This window comes from Sinocyclocheilus grahami, unplaced genomic scaffold (assembly GCF_001515645.1).
Source record: "Sinocyclocheilus grahami isolate Dianchi unplaced genomic scaffold, SAMN03320097.WGS_v1.1 scaffold108.1, whole genome shotgun sequence".
Taxonomy (NCBI): Eukaryota; Metazoa; Chordata; class Actinopteri; order Cypriniformes; family Cyprinidae; genus Sinocyclocheilus; species Sinocyclocheilus grahami.
The window spans coordinates 983,883-1,002,681 of NW_015505287.1; the positions used below are offsets into that span (position 1 = coordinate 983,883).

The 18,799-nt window shown below is 40.1% G+C and overlaps 2 protein-coding genes across 2 annotated transcripts in view; both read right to left on the minus strand.

The window, feature by feature from the left end:
- Window positions 1-332: 332 nt before the first annotated feature.
- On the minus strand, window positions 333-15,998 carry cbsa (cystathionine beta-synthase a). The gene is made up of 13 exons (XM_016277082.1): window positions 15,688-15,998; window positions 14,679-14,785; window positions 14,287-14,421; window positions 13,924-14,003; window positions 13,645-13,849; window positions 9,497-9,588; window positions 3,242-3,367; window positions 2,482-2,566; window positions 2,228-2,333; window positions 1,993-2,070; window positions 878-1,012; window positions 629-737; window positions 333-546 (listed from the first exon to the last, which is right to left on the minus strand). The coding sequence occupies exons 1-13, from the start codon at window positions 15,924-15,926 to the stop codon at window positions 370-372; spliced, it is 1,674 nt and encodes a 557-aa protein (XP_016132568.1). The 5' UTR covers window positions 15,927-15,998; the 3' UTR covers window positions 333-369.
- A 1,977-nt stretch (window positions 15,999-17,975) lies between these two features.
- The window catches only part of LOC107588859 (splicing factor U2AF 35 kDa subunit-like), an 8,649-nt gene continuing 7,825 nt past the window's right edge, over window positions 17,976-18,799 (minus strand). The window contains exons 5-6 of the mRNA XM_016277098.1: window positions 18,447-18,462; window positions 17,976-17,981 (exon numbers count right to left, since the gene is read on the minus strand). Of these exons, the coding sequence (XP_016132584.1) occupies window positions 17,976-17,981; window positions 18,447-18,462 (22 nt within the window). The remainder of the gene's footprint in view (window positions 17,982-18,446; window positions 18,463-18,799) is intronic.

The following is an 18,799-nucleotide window of genomic DNA, read 5'->3' on the forward strand; positions in this document are numbered from 1 at the left end:
TTCCCCATAGCGACCCCTAGAGGACGCAGTTCGAAGTTTCCTTGAAAGGGAACGTCTCAGGTTACTTATGTAACCATGGTTCCCTGCGTAGGGAACGAGACACTGCGTCCTCTAGGTTTCCTGCCATGCTTCGGACGAAGAAGTGAATGACGTGTTCTCCCGGCGCCTATTTATACTATAGTCGCACCGGTAGTGATGTCATGGGCTGTCGCCGGCCAACATGTTGTTGGTGTTTTTTGAATGTATGCTTCAGACACGGGTCACGACGAGGCTTTCCCCATAGCGACCCCTAGAGGATGCAGTGTCTCGTTTCCTACTCAGGGAACCATGGTTACATAAGTAACCTGAGACGTTTTCCTACATCTGAATTTACCTTGCAAACATAGCTAATGCATTTTTGTAAAACAATCGAAAGCACATTATTCTGACATATTGAAGTACTTGTGTGGATAAACACTCACACTGTATCTGCTCATGGACCACCAGGGCAAAATGATCGGTTTCCAAGATCCGAGACAGCTTTCCCAGATTGTCAGTCAGACGAATCTAAAACAGGTAAAAATGGATTAAGTAATGTCAGATGGAGTGAGTGAGCTCAAACTATCCTTTCTAAAAGAATTGCACTCACCCGCTTGAACTGTTTATAGAGCACTTTGATAACAGGGTCAGAGGGCTTGACCTTTCCTGCAAGCACAGAGGCAAGCATGTTTCCCAGGGTCACCATTCCCAGAATCAACCTGCAGAGAGCAAGCCAAACACAACTGCATTCCACTCCTTACTTTTAATAATCTTCAATTACAATGACAATATAGCTTTAATACAATACGTACTGATTTTAATGTTGATTAAAATGTTATTTGTTGCAAGTATTGCTCACCCAGCTTCATCTACGACAGGTGCCTGGTCAAAGCCCTTTTCTTTCAAGATTTTGATGGTTTTTTGGCATGTGACTGTGGGCAGCACAGTTAGTGGAGCAGAAAGGTTTAGACTCTGTAATTTCAGATTCCACCACCTGGAAGAAATTTAATGAAGGGAGAATTAAAAAAGAATAAACACAGGACGGAAAACGAGATGATGACTAGGTTCTAAATACCTAGACATTGTATTAATGTTCATAAATGGAGTATATATTTAATATAAGGAAAATGGGGCTAGCTTTCACACTGAGAATTTGTCATATTCACAGTATGCGTGAAAAGTTCAAATAGGAAAACGTACAAATACATTTTCCTATTTGAACTTTTATATAAGTGTGTATATAAGAGTATTTTCTATAGAGTTGTTTCAAACACCTAGTTTAAAAAACTTTTAACTGAAATTATTTTTTAGATATAAAATATTATTAATTAATAATAAAAATCTAGGCCTATATTATAATAATAAATAAAAAATAAAAATAAAACCTCAGATATGTGTCAACTATATAATGAAAATTTGTTCATAGGACAAGAGTATTTTTCATATTTGCGGGTCATGATTTAAATTGTATTTAAAATGTTTAACATTAATTAATTTTAACATTTGCCACCCAAAATAATGGTTTGACATTTTTAGAATACATCTTAAATGTGCTGTTACATTAATTGTTTTGCAGTTTTAATTGTTTTACTGTTTAAATTTAGCTGGACAGCTTATAAAATGACAGGTTGCACTGTGACAACTTACCCCATACACGCTTAAAAATTTCAAAAGGGTTTTTTCACAGTGTTGGCATAAAAATAAAATAATATATGGATGGACTAGTGTATGGATGTTATAGGTTATTCATAGAACCATCAATGCCAATATCAAACCTTTATTTTTAAGAGTGTACAGTGGGACAACATGTCCTGTTATGTTGTCTTATGTCATCTTTAGTTATATACCTACATAGAAATTTACTTCTAAAAATAAATGTACCCTAATAAATAAATTACCAATAAAATGCGACAAATAGTCCCAGTCTCACATATACACACTAAATCTTAAGTGACAAAATGATCATCTGCTCACCAGGGTTTATTCACCATGATGTCTTCCACCCTCAGAAAGCCCTTCTGGAACATCCACTTTTCACTCAAGAACTTGGACCTGTAGAGTAAATTTTAAATACAAAATGATGATTAACATCCATTGCTTCAGACTGAGCCAAGCTTTTGTGAAGCTAGTTGACTTTGTGGAAAAAAGCCAGTCAAGGGTGAGAATATATTTTAAGCCAATTCTTGTGCATCTCTCTGATTTTCCTTACATGTAGTTGCGAATAGAGTCTGGCAGAATCACGACACAGCGCTGTCCCTCCTTCAGCTCTTTAGCAAACTTTACTGCAGCCGCCATGGCAGTGCCCGAGCTCCCACCTGACAACAGAGAACATAAAAAATGCGGTATATACAAACAAATCTACTACAATCATGACATTACTTTTCATAGACATTAAGCCCCAATTTAAGATGCTGTCAAATGTGTGACATTAGGGTGCATGTTAAGAAAGGATAATGTGCTTACCACACAACAGCCCTTCATCTCTTATAAGCATTCGGGCAATGGCAAAAGATTCCTCATCGTTGGATTTGTACCAGTTGTCAACCAACTGAAATAAAAACACAATGTGTGTGATTTGTACATGAACTGCCTGCTGTCTCTCAACAGTAGAACACTGTAAGCCAAAACTTTACTTCTACTGTCATCTTCTGGTAAAGAACAGAATAGCAAAACCAGTGAGTAGACTATTGCAACAAACACGTGGGTACCAAAAAGCAGGACTCTTCCTTTCAGGGGTCAAATTATTCAGATGAATATGAGAGTTGAGTATATTTGACCTTAGCACTTTTACTGCAAACAACGTCAACATAAAACATTACATTTATTTTAGAATAGAAAAATATACTTTTAACCTTTTTTAGCCTACATTATCACATTTGATACACACATTTCTAAATCCTCGAAATGATCAAACTTTACTGAAAAACCTCTTGCGCACAATCTACTACATGCTTTCAGTCGTCTGATTGCTAGATTATACTTTGTTAGCAAGTAAAAGGCCTTTTTAGTCAAATTGTACAAACGTACATGTGAGAATAACTTTGATATTGTTCATACAATTTCAGGATGAACACTTACTGGACTGAAGCAACTTAGGTTTCCTTGATTATCCATATATCATTTTTAGAAAAGTAATGTTCAAATGCTGAAGAGCCCTATCATATACAATTCATAAAGGACATTAGACTTGTATTCAAACCTACACTTATGTAGAGTCACTCACAGATCTATCCAGGACGGTGGGTATAAAGTCATATCCGATGCCCTCCACCTCATACTGGGTTTTATCAGTCCGGTTCAGCTCATCAGGCTCAGCGAGGATCGAGCCCTCTGGGTCCACCGCAACAATCTACCAAAACACAGACACACTTCAGATGAGTCTAGACTTACAGTGCCTTGTGAAGGTATTCATACCCCATTCATTTTTTTCACATTTTGTTATGTTGCTGCCTTATGTTAAACTGCTTTAAATTACTTTTTTTCCACATCAATCTACACTCCATACACCATACTGACAAAGCAAAAACAGAATTGTCACAACTTCGTAAATTTATTAAAAATAAAAAAACTGAAATAAGTACATTCGCTGAAGCACCTTTACTTTTCCAAGTCTTTTTTGTTTAATGCGACAAGCTTTGATCATCATCATTTGGCAATTATCTGCCATTCTTCTTCTCACCTCTTCTCCTCTCAAGCTCTGTCAGGTTGGATGGGGGCAGATGCACATTTTTAGGTTTCTCCAGAAATATTAGATTGGGTTCAAGCTCAGGCTGTGGCTGGGCCACTCAAGGACATTCACAGAGTTGTCTATAATTGACTCTTGCTGTGTGCTTAGGGTCATTGTCCTGTTGGAAGGTGAACCTTCTGCCCAGTCTGAGGTTCTGAATGCTCTGGACTATCTCAATATTTTGGTGCATTGAGCTTTTCTTCTACTCTGTTGAGTCCCTTAGTCCCTGCCGCTGAAAAACAGCCCCTCAGCATGAGGCTGCTACCAGCACACTTTACTTTTGGGATGGTACTCTGCAGGTGATGAGCATTGCCTGGTTTCCTTCAAACATGATGCTTGGAATTTAGGTTCATCAGACCAGATAATATTGTTTCTCACAGTCTGAGGGTCTTTTGGGTGCTTTTTTCAAATTCCAAATGTGTTTTCATGTGTCTTCACTGAGGAGATGATTGAGTCTGGCCACTCCGACATAAAGCCCAGATCGGTGGAGTGTTGCAGTGATATTTGTCCTTCTGTAGATTTCTCCCATCTGCATATATGATCATGGAGCTCAACTAGAGTGACCATCATGGTCTGTTGGGAGGCCAGCTCTAGGAAGAGTCCTGGTTGTTTCAAACTTTTTCCATTAAGGGTAACAGAGACTACATGCTTCTATGAACCTTCAATGAAGCAGAATTTTTTTCTGAACTCTTCCCCAGATGTGTGGCTTGATGCAAACCTGTTTCTGAGCTCTACAGGCAGTTCTTTTGACCTCAGGGCTTGGTTTTTGCTTTGATATGCATTATCAGCTGTTAGACCTTTTATTAAGATGTGTGTGCCCATTCAATTGAATTTGCCACAGGTTAACTTCACTCGAAGTGTAGTAACATCTACAAGCAATTTGAATGCTCCAGAGCTCAATTTCAACTGTCCCAGATAAGGGTATGAATACTTATGCAATGGAATCATTTAAGTTTTTTATCTTTAATAAATTCGCAAAAGATGTTAAAAACCTGTTTTTTTGCTTTACCATTATGGTGTATGGAGTGTAGATTGATGTGGGGAAAAAAGTAATTTAAAGCAGTTTAGCATAAGGCAGCAACTTAAAATATGAAAAAAATGAAGGGGTATGAATATTTCCGCAAGGCACTGTATATTCAGTAATGCCTGGTTACTTAATTTCTGAGTGACTTATACAACTGCAATTTATATGATTTTATCTCAATTTAACATTATGTGGTTTACTCTTCCAGTTATATTTCTGGCTGACATTTGAAGTGGTACTCTGTTTGTTACAAAACAGGCAAATTTCACAAAATTGCTGTGCATCAGATCTCAGGGACAATCAGTGTCTACCTTAATATTTGGGCATTTCTCCTTCAGTTTGCGAGCAATGCCGGTAATAGTGCCCCCTGTGCCGGCTCCTGCCACCAGCATATCCACTTTACCTGTGGTAAGTTGAGAGTTAAAAGAATAGTTCACCCAAAAATAAAAATTTACTAAACATCTCTTCACCCTCAGGCCATCCAAGATATAGATGAGTTCAGTTCTTCAAGGGAACAGATTTGGAGAAATTTAGGATTACTTGCTCACCAGTGGATCCTCTGCGATGAATGCGTGAATGAGTAACATTTTTATGACATTTGTAAATGTAAAAAAAGTGCATTGGTTAACATATTAATAAGTTTAAACAACCAGTTTAATGGCATTTGTAAGCATTCAAATGCTCATTAATAAATAAGCTGTTTATCAGTGTATAACTTAAATCATTTGTATTGTATTTGTGCGTGATCATATATGAATTTAAAGTTTATTTCGATTTAAAATTTATATGAATTAAGGATTTGTTAATCATTGTGAAATGTTCCCATACTTGTAGCTTAATAAATATATTTTAACTAATCTGTTAAACATTATATAATTATCTGATATTATATAACCGATCTGTTAGACATTATATAAAGTTTGTTAATGAATTAATAAATTTATTACAACCCTACAAACATGTCCCTGCGGGGCCCATGCTGGCTTTTTGCGGGCACAGTGGGCAAGGGCCAGCCCACACCAAACTTAAACAGGCCCAGTGCGGGCTTGCCCAGGGGAGGCCCACAGCTTTGGGCTCACCACAGGCTCTCTGTGAGCAGGCCACACTATGGGACTGCCCACATTAATCCAATGATGGCCCAGTGTGGGCAAGCCCGTTCAGGCCCAGAGCAACTTTTGTACCTTTGGGCCCATGCAGATTTTGTGTAGGCAGCCCTGTAATGCAACTAGGAGAATAGAAACAACATTGACTGGCCATTCTTTAGCCTCTCATTTGAACTGGAATGGCTCAAACCAGAAGAGGCCTTTTCAGAACCTGTTGTTTCATATAGGCCAGGGATCCTCAAATCTGGCTCACAAGATCCACTTGCCTGCAGAGTTTAGTTCTAACCCTAATCAAACACACCTGAGCATGTCTCCAGGATCATTAAAAAATCACAGGTGGGTGAGTTTGATGAAGGTTGGAGCTAAACTCTGCAGGAAAATGGATCTCATGAGCCATATTTGAGGTGTAACAGGCATGAGCCTGTTAATAAGAATTTTGTGGGCAGTTTTCTTCCTTACCACTAGGGGTGCTAGGGTGTTTTAGGCTTCCTTAAGTAAAGCCAGGTGGGTAGAGGGAGTTAGCAATAACAAGCAGCAGTAGTTAGCATGGCTCACCTGCTGAAAACATTCTGCTGTGTCCTGGTTGGGAAATGTGTAATTTCAAGCCCAGTCTAAAGTAAGGATTTTTTTTTTTAAGTTTACATTGCTGATGTTTTTTGTTACATGTATGTACGGCCTATGTTTGGATTGATGCTAAGAGTTTAAGACAGTGTATCTGTATGCATTTTAGAAGGACTCTTTATTGGTGAGGTTAACACATCACGGTCCAGTTTGTGGATTTGGATTTATGGAAATATGGATTTAAAGTTCTTTTCGACGTGAGACCCATAGTCTGGACTATTTTTGACTGTTCCTGGTTAGGAAGAGTCTGGTGTTTGAGAGCCGTGGTGTGTTTTCATTACAAGAGGTTGGATTATTAATTTACTATCAGCCAACTTCAGCTATGGACAGTGTTTGGACATTGATGTACTACAGATAAGACTTTCACACACATCAACTTTCACATGATGAAATCATACATTGCTTTGTTTGCCTTCTTTTGTTTGTTGTGTATTTACATTTTTGGCTATATATAGCTGTATTAACCTGAATTGAATGTTTTCTATTTTGTATTTAATAAATCCATTGATTTGAAATCCCTTTGACTACTGTACATTTTTGACAATATAGGCCAGGGTGCCCAACCCTGTTCCAGGAGATCTACCTTCCTGCAGAGTTCAGCTCCAACCCTGATCGAACGCAACTGAACCAACTAATTAGGATCTGAAGGAGCACTTGATAATTACAGACAGGTGTGTTTGATCAGAGCTGGAACTGAACTCTGCAGGAAGGTAGATCTCCAGGACCAGGGTTGGGCACTCCTGTTGCAGATTAATAGTGCGGGCCTACTGAGGGCTAAGTGAGGGCTGCCCGTGCAGGGCCAGCGCTAAGGGGCCAACGTTTTGCCAATGAGCAAAATCTCAGAGGCCCTGAGCTGGCAGCCCGCTGGGGGCCCTTGGGCTAGCCTAAGTGGGCCCGTAAAGGGCCAGTGCAGGCTTGTTTGCAGGAAAAGTATTAACCAAACCATCATTAAGATTTGCTTTTAATATTTAACATTGCTTTTGGCTAGATGGAGTCCTCTATCCATAATATGGCTTTCTCCAGTGAAATATTTATCTCAAGAATCAAGAGAGCACAGATCAAGCACCGTTTCAAGTGAAAATAGTCCAAAACAGTTTTAAACAAATATGTGGGTGGATTTTGATGTGAGAGGACTATTTCACTGGAGTAAGCATTATTATGGATTATGGACTTGTATTTTAACTGGAAGCAATGGTTTAAAGTTAAATAAATTTGTATTCCTTCTTTTCACTTCATAAGACTTTACTTTATGGACTGGAGTCATGTGTATTATTGTATTTGTGGCAGGAGGGGCGGGGTTCAGCGAGGCCTGCATCGGGAGAGAGAGGCAGGAGACGAGCGGTGCGTAAGTGGGTCAAGTGCAAACAATAAACACCTGTGTCTTGTTTCAGTAATTGGTGTGGAGAGACCGGATAAAAGAGGCCACCTGGAACAGGATGGGGAGAGACAGTCTGGGTACGCGAGCGACTCGGGAAGACGGGTGTAGATACACGGAAGCCAGTTGCATTCTGTTTGTTATGAGTTATTGACTGTGAATCTTACCGCGCTGAGTGAGCGCCGTGGTGTGTACAGTGCGGGAAGGAATTTAAATAAAGCTTTATCTGCCATTCTTCTTCTCACCTCTTCTCCTCTCAAGCTCTGTCAGGTTGGATGGGGGCAGATGCACATTTTTAGGTTTCTCCAGAAATATTAGATTGGGTTCAAGCTCAGGCTGTGGCTGGGCCACTCAAGGACATTCACAGAGTTGTCTATAATTGACTCTTGCTGTGTGCTTAGGGTCATTGTCCTGTTGGAAGGTGAACCTTTTGCCCAGTCTGAGGTTCTGAATGCTCTGGACTATCTCAATATTTTGGTGCATTGAGCTTTTCTTCTACTCTGTTGAGTCCCTTAGTCCCTGCCGCTGAAAAACAGCCCCTCAGCATGAGGCTGCTACCAGCACACTTTACTTTTGGGATGGTACTCTGCAGGTGATGAGCATTGCCTGGTTTCCTTCAAACATGATGCTTGGAATTTAGGTTCATCAGACCAGATAATATTGTTTCTCACAGTCTGAGGGTCTTTTGGGTGCTTTTTTCAAATTCCAAATGTGTTTTCATGTGTCTTCACTGAGGAGATGATTGAGTCTGGCCACTCCGACATAAAGCCCAGATCGGTGGAGTGTTGCAGTGATATTTGTCCTTCTGTAGATTTCTCCCATCTGCATATATGATCATGGAGCTCAACTAGAGTGACCATCATGGTCTGTTGGGAGGCCAGCTCTAGGAAGAGTCCTGGTTGTTTCAAACTTTTTCCATTAAGGGTAACAGAGACTACATGCTTCTATGAACCTTCAATGAAGCAGAATTTTTTTCTGAACTCTTCCCCAGATGTGTGGCTTGATGCAAACCTGTTTCTGAGCTCTACAGGCAGTTCTTTTGACCTCAGGGCTTGGTTTTTGCTTTGATATGCATTATCAGCTGTTAGACCTTTTATTAAGATGTGTGTGCCCATTCAATTGAATTTGCCACAGGTTAACTTCACTCGAAGTGTAGTAACATCTACAAGCAATTTGAATGCTCCAGAGCTCAATTTCAACTGTCCCAGATAAGGGTATGAATACTTATGCAATGGAATCATTTAAGTTTTTTATTTTTAATAAATTTGCAAAAGATGTTAAAAACCTGTTTTTTTGCTTTACCATTATGGTGTATGGAGTGTAGATTGATGTGGGGAAAAAAGTAATTTAAAGCAGTTTAGCATAAGGCAGCAACTTAAAATATGAAAAAAATGAAGGGGTATGAATATTTCCGCAAGGCACTGTATATTCAGTAATGCCTGGTTACTTAATTTCTGAGTGACTTATACAACTGCAATTTATATGATTTTATCTCAATTTAACATTATGTGGTTTACTCTTCCAGTTATATTTCTGGCTGACATTTGAAGTGGTACTCTGTTTGTTACAAAACAGGCAAATTTCACAAAATTGCTGTGCATCAGATCTCAGGGACAATCAGTGTCTACCTTAATATTTGGGCATTTCTCCTTCAGTTTGCGAGCAATGCCGGTAATAGTGCCCCCTGTGCCGGCTCCTGCCACCAGCATATCCACTTTACCTGTGGTAAGTTGAGAGTTAAAAGAATAGTTCACCCAAAAATAAAAATTTACTAAACATCTCTTCACCCTCAGGCCATCCAAGATATAGATGAGTTCAGTTCTTCAAGGGAACAGATTTGGAGAAATTTAGGATTACTTGCTCACCAGTGGATCCTCTGCGATGAATGCGTGAATGAGTAACATTTTTATGACATTTGTAAATGTAAAAAAAGTGCATTGGTTAACATATTAATAAGTTTAAACAACCAGTTTAATGGCATTTGTAAGCATTCAAATGCTCATTAATAAATAAGCTGTTTATCAGTGTATAACTTAAATCATTTGTATTGTATTTGTGCGTGATCATATATGAATTGAAAGTTTATTTCGATTTAAAATTTATATGAATTAAGGATTTGTTAATCATTGTGAAATGTTCCCATACTTGTAGCTTAATAAATATATTTTAACTAATCTGTTAAACATTATATAATTATCTGATATTATATAACCGATCTGTTAGACATTATATAAAGTTTGTTAATGAATTAATAAATTTATTACAACCCTACAAACATGTCCCTGCGGGGCCCATGCTGGCTTTTTGCGGGCACAGTGGGCAAGGGCCAGCCCACACCAAACTTAAACAGGCCCAGTGCGGGCTTGCCCAGGGGAGGCCCACAGCTTTGGGCTCACCACAGGCTCTCTGTGAGCAGGCCACACTATGGGACTGCCCACATTAATCCAATGATGGCCCAGTGTGGGCAAGCCCGTTCAGGCCCAGAGCAACTTTTGTACCTTTGGGCCCATGCAGATTTTGTGTAGGCAGCCCTGTAATGCAACTAGGAGAATAGAAACAACATTGACTGGCCATTCTTTAGCCTCTCATTTGAACTGGAATGGCTCAAACCAGAAGAGGCCTTTTCAGAACCTGTTGTTTCATATAGGCCAGGGATCCTCAAATCTGGCTCACAAGATCCACTTGCCTGCAGAGTTTAGTTCTAACCCTAATCAAACACACCTGAGCATGTCTCCAGGATCATTAAAAAATCACAGGTGGGTGAGATTGATGAAGGTTGGAGCTAAACTCTGCAGGAAAATGGATCTCATGAGCCATATTTGAGGTGTAACAGGCATGAGCCTGTTAATAAGAATTTTGTGGGCAGTTTTCTTCCTTACCACTAGGGGTGCTAGGGTGTTTTAGGCTTCCTTAAGTAAAGCCAGGTGGGTAGAGGGAGTTAGCAATAACAAGCAGCAGTAGTTAGCATGGCTCACCTGCTGAAAACATTCTGCTGTGTCCTGGTTGGGAAATGTGTAATTTCAAGCCCAGTCTAAAGTAAGGATTTTTTTTTTTAAGTTTACATTGCTGATGTTTTTTGTTACATGTATGTACGGCCTATGTTTGGATTGATGCTAAGAGTTTAAGACAGTGTATCTGTATGCATTTTAGAAGGACTCTTTATTGGTGAGGTTAACACATCACGGTCCAGTTTGTGGATTTGGATTTATGGAAATATGGATTTAAAGTTCTTTTCGACGTGAGACCCATAGTCTGGACTATTTTTGACTGTTCCTGGTTAGGAAGAGTCTGGTGTTTGAGAGCCGTGGTGTGTTTTCATTACAAGAGGTTGGATTATTAATTTACTATCAGCCAACTTCAGCTATGGACAGTGTTTGGACATTGATGTACTACAGATAAGACTTTCACACACATCAACTTTCACATGATGAAATCATACATTGCTTTGTTTGCCTTCTTTTGTTTGTTGTGTATTTACATTTTTGGCTATATATAGCTGTATTAACCTGAATTGAATGTTTTCTATTTTGTATTTAATAAATCCATTGATTTGAAATCCCTTTGACTACTGTACATTTTTGACAATATAGGCCAGGGTGCCCAACCCTGTTCCAGGAGATCTACCTTCCTGCAGAGTTCAGCTCCAACCCTGATCGAACGCAACTGAACCAACTAATTAGGATCTGAAGGAGCACTTGATAATTACAGACAGGTGTGTTTGATCAGAGCTGGAACTGAACTCTGCAGGAAGGTAGATCTCCAGGACCAGGGTTGGGCACTCCTGTTGCAGATTAATAGTGCGGGCCTACTGAGGGCTAAGTGAGGGCTGCCCGTGCAGGGCCAGCGCTAAGGGGCCAACGTTTTGCCAATGAGCAAAATCTCAGAGGCCCTGAGCTGGCAGCCCGCTGGGGGCCCTTGGGCTAGCCTAAGTGGGCCCGTAAAGGGCCAGTGCAGGCTTGTTTGCAGGAAAAGTATTAACCAAACCATCATTAAGATTTGCTTTTAATATTTAACATTGCTTTTGGCTAGATGGAGTCCTCTATCCATAATATGGCTTTCTCCAGTGAAATTTATCTCAAGAATCAAGAGAGCACAGATCAAGCACCGTTTCAAGTGAAAATAGTCCAAAACAGTTTTAAACAAATATGTGGGTGGATTTTGATGTGAGAGGACTATTTCACTGGAGTAAGCATTATTATGGATTATGGACTTGTATTTTAACTGGAAGCAATGGTTTAAAGTTAAATAAATTTGTATTCCTTCTTTTCACTTCATAAGACTTTACTTTATGGACTGGAGTCATGTGTATTATTGTATTTGTGGCAGGAGGGGCGGGGGTCAGCGAGGCCTGCATCGGGAGAGAGAGGCAGGAGACGAGCGGTGCGTAAGTGGGTCAAGTGCAAACGATAAACACCTGTGTCTTGTTTCAGTAATTGGTGTGGAGAGACCAGACCTGTGCCCCCTCCCTCTAAACCTGTCCCTTTCCCCAGGTCCCGAGGAAGCCTTCCCCCCCGGGCCCCCCCCCGCTGGAGGGGTGGTCCAGGGACGGAGCCCTCAGCCGCCCTGAGGGCGCTGTCCAGAGGGTCCGGTTCCACAGGCGGCAGCCCGGCCGCAGCTCCCGTTCCGCCGCTCTCTCCACACCAATTCCTTGACCCACTTCCTGCCGCTAGGGTGGCGGGGAGGCCTGTGTTGCAGACCGACGCGTCGGACAGGGGGCTGGGAGCGGTCCTGTCCCAGGAGATAGAGGGGGAGGAACGGCCGGGGCTGTACATCAGTCGGAAGCTCTCAAAGAGGGAGACGATGTACAGCACCATTGAGAAGGAATGTCTGGCAATCAGATGGGCCGTCCTCACCCTCCGTTATTATCTCCTGGGACGGGAGTTCACCCTCTGCTCGGACCACGCGCCCCTGCAGTGGCTCCACCGCATGAAGGATACCAACGCGCGGATCACCCGTTGGTATCTAGCCTTACAACCCTTCAAGTTCAAGGTGATCCACAGGCCGGGGGTACATATGGTAGTAGCGGACTTCCTCTCCCGGAATGGGGGGGGCTGCAGGCCGGAGGGCTCCCCGGCCTGAGTCGGGCGGTGGGGGTATGTGGCAGGAGGGGCGGGGTTCAGCGAGGCCTGCATCGGGAGAGAGAGGCAGGAGACGAGCGGTGCGTAAGTGGGTCAAGTGCAAACGATAAACACCTGTGTCTTGTTTCAGTAATTGGTGTGGAGAGACCGGATAAAAGAGGCCACCTGGAACAGGATGGGGAGAGACAGTCTGGGTACGCGAGCGACCCGGGAAGACGGGTGTAGATACACGGAAGCCAGTTGCATTCTGTTTGTTATGAGTTATTGACTGTGAATCTTACCGCGCTGAGTGAGCGCCGTGGTGTGTACAGTGCGGGAAGGAATTTAAATAAAGCTCGCGTCCCAGCAAGCCGACCCTGTCTTCTTCCTTCTACCCTCTTGAACATTTGTTACAGTATTGTTTTAATTAGATGTTTTAACTCTCATTCTGACTGCACCCATTCACTGCAGATGATCTATTGGTGAGCATGTGACGTAATGCTAAATTTCTCCCAATCTGTTCCCATGAAGAAAAACTCTATCTTAGATGGCCTGAGGGTAAGTGCATTTTCAGCCAATTAAAATTTTTGGGTCAACTATTCCTTTAATGCTACTGACAACAAAAAGCCTTCAAGCTGGAGCAAACGGAAGCTATGCTTTGATGATAAAAAGCAGAAAAAGATATGACAACAAAGACAGAGAAACAACACAATTACTACCATCACATTGCTCCAGAATCTCCTCAGCAGTGGTGTCATAATGAGCCAGGGGGTTGCTGGGATTGCGGTACTGGTCCAGGATGTGTGAGTTAGGAATCTCATTCTTCAAGCGCCAAGCCACACCCACATGGGACTCAGGGGAGTCAAACCGTGCACTGGTGGGAGTTCGGACAATCTCAGCACCCAAAGCTCTCAAAACATCAACCTATGAAGAGACTCTTGTTTAACCTTCTTGATGGGTTAACAAATCCCATTTGATCTAACTGGAATGAATCTTACCTTTTCCATGCTCATTTTCTCAGGCATAACAATTATGCAGCGATAACCCTTCACTGCTGCAGCCAATGCAAGACCAATACCTGCATAGAGTGCACATAACTTAACCCTTTAGACCTAAATGTTTTTCCACTGGGCAAAAATTATTTTACCCACTTGATATTTGCTTTCCTCCATTGTAAAAATGACCACTACAATGCACTTTTCTAACCATATTTAAGAAATGGATTTTAAACATATGCAGTATGTGAACTAGTGTTGAAGATTTTAAGAACAAACACACTGTAACAACGAACAATGTAATAAGAATGTAGAAAACAGGTAAGACGGAGTCTCAACAAAATCAGAGTCCTGTGTGATTATTACCTGTATTTCCAGAGGTGGGCTCTATAATGGTGTCTCCAGGTTTGAGAATGCCTTCCCTTTCTGCGTCCTCCACCATACGCAGACTGATACGGTCCTTTACACTACCACCAGCATTAAAGAACTCGCACTTGACCACTGCAGACACACATACAAACAAAACTGACTGTTACGTAACTTGAGGCAATTTATATTAATGCCTTTTACCTATTTCATAGATTTGTATATAACATTAAAGGACTCAAGGTCAATACTTGCTTTGTCTTTCAAAGATTTATTTTGTCTTTTAAGGAAGTTTCTTATTTGTAACACACTTTCTGTGGTAAAACGATATTGACTTTTTAAGTAACTGATTTAGAATTGTTCAAAAGTAGAAATATGAATTAATCACTTACAAAGTTCACACTTTAGTCCAAAAGTCTTCGAGATCTTGTTTATGCGGACCAGTGGTGTGTCTCCAATCCTGTCCAGGATGTTGGGCAAAATCTTCTCAGCTTTTGTCCTGCAATGGCTAAAGGAAGAAAAAATAAACAATCATAAAAGGATATTGTGGGGACAGAAAGCTATAGTTACAATTATAGTTATATAGTTAGAAAAGTCATTTTGTGACAGTGTAAATTAAAAAAAATAATATATAGGAATTGATTGGATCATTTGATGCGTTTTTGTTTGTTATTGCTGCGTAGTCATGAGCGTCACACCTTTTGTCCCGTCCTCACAGCAGTGAATACATTATCAGAGAAGAGAAGAGATGTTGTTGCAAGACGAAAGGGAAGTTATTTTGTTTAAAGATTACAAGGGCACATGATTTTTTAAATAAAGATATTCATAGTATAAATAATTTATAATTAACACTGCAATACTCCAAAAAATATCTTCAAATATATTAACTAATATTCATAAAAATAAGAATTGTCTTTTTATTTCATGGTGACTTTACCATCTAGAACCTGTGAATATAAAGGATTAGACTGTCACTAAACAAAATAAAATATTTTTTAAAACCCCACTATGTTTAAAATAATGATACAATTCTATATATCATTTAAAAATAAGTCATGTGCACTTATGAATGCATACACAAAAATGCATCTGCTTAACTGTGTGAACATTCTAAAACCTAAAAAGGAAATATTCCTTTTGTTAAATTAATGTTATATATCTTTTTCTGTAACAAATATATTGTTGATTGAATACAGCAAAGTCCATTACAGCCAATCAATGATTGTGAAACATGTTTATCTTGCTGATAAGTTTCCAAATAAGGAAATATTCCTGAGAAAGACACAGACATGCTTTTTTGGTAGGCCCAGCTCTCCAAGCATGTGTCCGTGTCACTTGATTTAAAATATCTTGGGATTTTAGGTCAGAAATGCAAAGGGAGAGATCATTAAGCATTATCACCTGGGGAAGTGTTTGTGAGGGGAATTTTCAAGAGACATTCCTGGTTTCCAGGTACATCTGCTTGGCAGGTCAGGACGAATCCATTTTGGGTCAGTGGCCCCAGTTTCTCTATTCAGCTGCAGGGGTCTGTCTACATTATCTGAAACCAACTTCTCAACACCATTCCTGCCAGTGGTCTTCTTGTCATCAAAAGGGCAGGCAGGACTGTCCTTCTCTTTGTTGGATGGAACTGAAGGCATGATTCCTCTATAGTTCTCTGTAAAGTGTGAGAATTTGTTCACAACACATTTTAGATGGTAGATTAGAGGCTACATTTTTATGTTGGCTTGAGAAAGCCTGAATAGACAGCCTGTGTCAAAAGAGCCAAATCACATGTCTGTTCTGCACATTCTAAAGCTGGCCCTACCACAAAAAAATAAATAAAATAAATGATTTGTTTTTTCATCTATGTTATTTTGTTTTCTAATAAATAGCCTAAGCTTATTATGACACCACAATACTACAGTCATGGCCAAAAGTTTTGGCAGTGACATACATTTTGTGTTTTGCAAAGTTCGCTGCTTAAGCTGTTGTGGTGTTCATTCACATTGTTTCTGTATTATTGTGTATGCGATCATTCTAAATAATTACTAAAAGCTTTATTGGCCAAAAAAAAAAACTTTTCACAAAAAAGCAAAATTTCACTGTTTTTTTATCCTGACACAAAATGACCAGCTAACATTAATTAGCTGATGATGCGATAAAAATTTTTCCTTTCTCTTTGGAGTGTTACAAGCTCTTGGTGCATAAAGAAGATCTGTAAAGTTGCAAAGACTAAAGTCTCAAATCCAAAGAGATATTCTTTATAAAAGTTCAGAGTCAGCCACACCTACCTAAAACGGCTCGTTCTAACACGCCCCCACATATCTACCTCACTATGTGGGAAGATTTGCATAATGCCACCCAAATGTTCACGCAAAGAAAGAAGGCGTAACTTTTATTCTCGCTGTAGTATTGCTGACGCTGCAGCCATGTCGTGAAGGCGCTGTGTGCTTCGTTGTGAAAGCGAAACTACTTTGTTTGGTCTTCCAAAAGAGGACGATATCCGCTTCGTCATGCCTAGAACTGATCTGTGCTGGTCGCTGAGGGAATACATCAACTTTCACCGTGGACGAAGCGGAGTCCAGCCCAGGGTTGCCGTCGCATGTGGTTGCCGCTCATTCGTAGCATCCGCCGGGCACGCCGTTCTCGACCACGCCGCCTCAGCTCACTCTATCCCGGCTTCAGCGCACGCTAAGCCGGGGCTTCGGCTCACGCTAGCCCGGCCTTAGCTCACTCTATCCCGACCTCAGCTTGGCCGCTGTGTTTTTCGTTGTGAAAGCGAAACTACTTTTGTTTGGTCTTCCAAAAGAGGACACGACTACAAATTAGTGGTTAAGTTGTATTTACAACACTGTTCAAGGACCCTTCAACCCAAATATTCAGATGTGTCCAGCGCATTTTATGGATGCAAGAAGACATGAAATATAACTATTCAGGGCTCACATTATAGGATATAGCATCACCCATTTAGTCAGATGTCCACAGACTATGAAGCTGGAATACTTCCAGACTGCTGTCTTTATTCTCGTTCCAAAAGCAACTATGACTAAAAGATCAAAGCCCATAATGATAGTGTAAAATCCACAGAATTAACAAGAAAGCAATTGATTGCTGCAGTGAAGATATGCTTTTAGGGCAACCCAAAAGTTACATTTTTCATTGGCTTTTGGATTATTGTAGAAAATAAGCTCTGTAACTAACAAAGGTTTATTATTCTTACACATTTCATTCATCAAGATAATCTTCACAAATGAACAACTTTTATCTATTTTGAAAACTTAGGCTAGTCACATGACTTCAACATCACTACCATTAAGTTCATCAGCTTTCATTCTTTATTCAAAAACATTTTCCCTGAATGTCTGAGTTAGAATAGATTTGATTATTAACACAATTAGACTGTAAAATTGAGTAGATAAGATGATGAGTCACATTTAATGTTTAATTGTAGTTCCATTTGGACAGTTGTTAGCAACTGCCTTTTTAAGACGAGTAAAAAAATCAAATAAAAAGAAAATCACAAGGATGTAGAATAAAATGTAAAAATATTTTGAACTTGTGTTAAACACAGACCTCATTACAGGCATTTAAATCAAACCCGCTGAATTCAGGACAATGGAAGCCAAAGTGCTAAAAATGCTTCTTCAAGGTCTGCAGCACTCTTATCTCCCTTCAGCATCACCACAAAGACATTGGAAGCCATCAGGTTAATTCTGGAGTATGAGAACCATTAATAGATAACCTAAGAAGCCAAGCATAAAACACACCAGCTGTTAAAACTATGAGCCTCAACAACATAAGCATGCTTGACTGCTTTAATGTGAAATTAAATACTATACTATGCAAGTTCAGATGGTCTTTGTGTATCTAGAAATAAAAAGAAATGGCAGTGATTTTCAGTTCCTGTGTATTTGATCAGTTTTAGGCACTTAAGCCGCACTTCTGGCATTTTCATTGCATTAAATATCAAAATATTACCTAAAAGAAAATACCAGACAGACGGACGGATTCCACTGTACGAGTGGTGACTCTTTAGGACCAGGGTTGCCAGATCCGCAGTACTCCCGCTTTTGACAGGACACACATTTAATGTATTTAGTCTTCTGCCAGTCTAAACAAGTAAACTTTATACTATGTTTTAATCGAAATTCTGGTGCGGTTATGAATACAACATTTACGTGACTAGTGCACTCCCTGTGGTGAGACGAGATGGTAAGATGAAAAAAAAGTGGCGTCACTGCTTTTCTGAAGATAGTCAGTTCACTTTAGATATACATTAATATATACAGTATCTCACAGAAGTGAGTATTTTATTATATCTTTTCATGTGACAACACTGAAGAAATTACACTTTGCTACAATGTAAAGTAGTGAGTGTACAGCTTGTATAACTGTGTAAATTTGCTGTCCCCTCAAAATAACTCAACACACAGCCATTAATGTCTAAACCGCTGGCCACAAAAGTGAGTACACCCCTAAGTGAAAATGTCCAAATTGGGCCCAAAGTGTCAATATTTTGTGTGGCCACCAT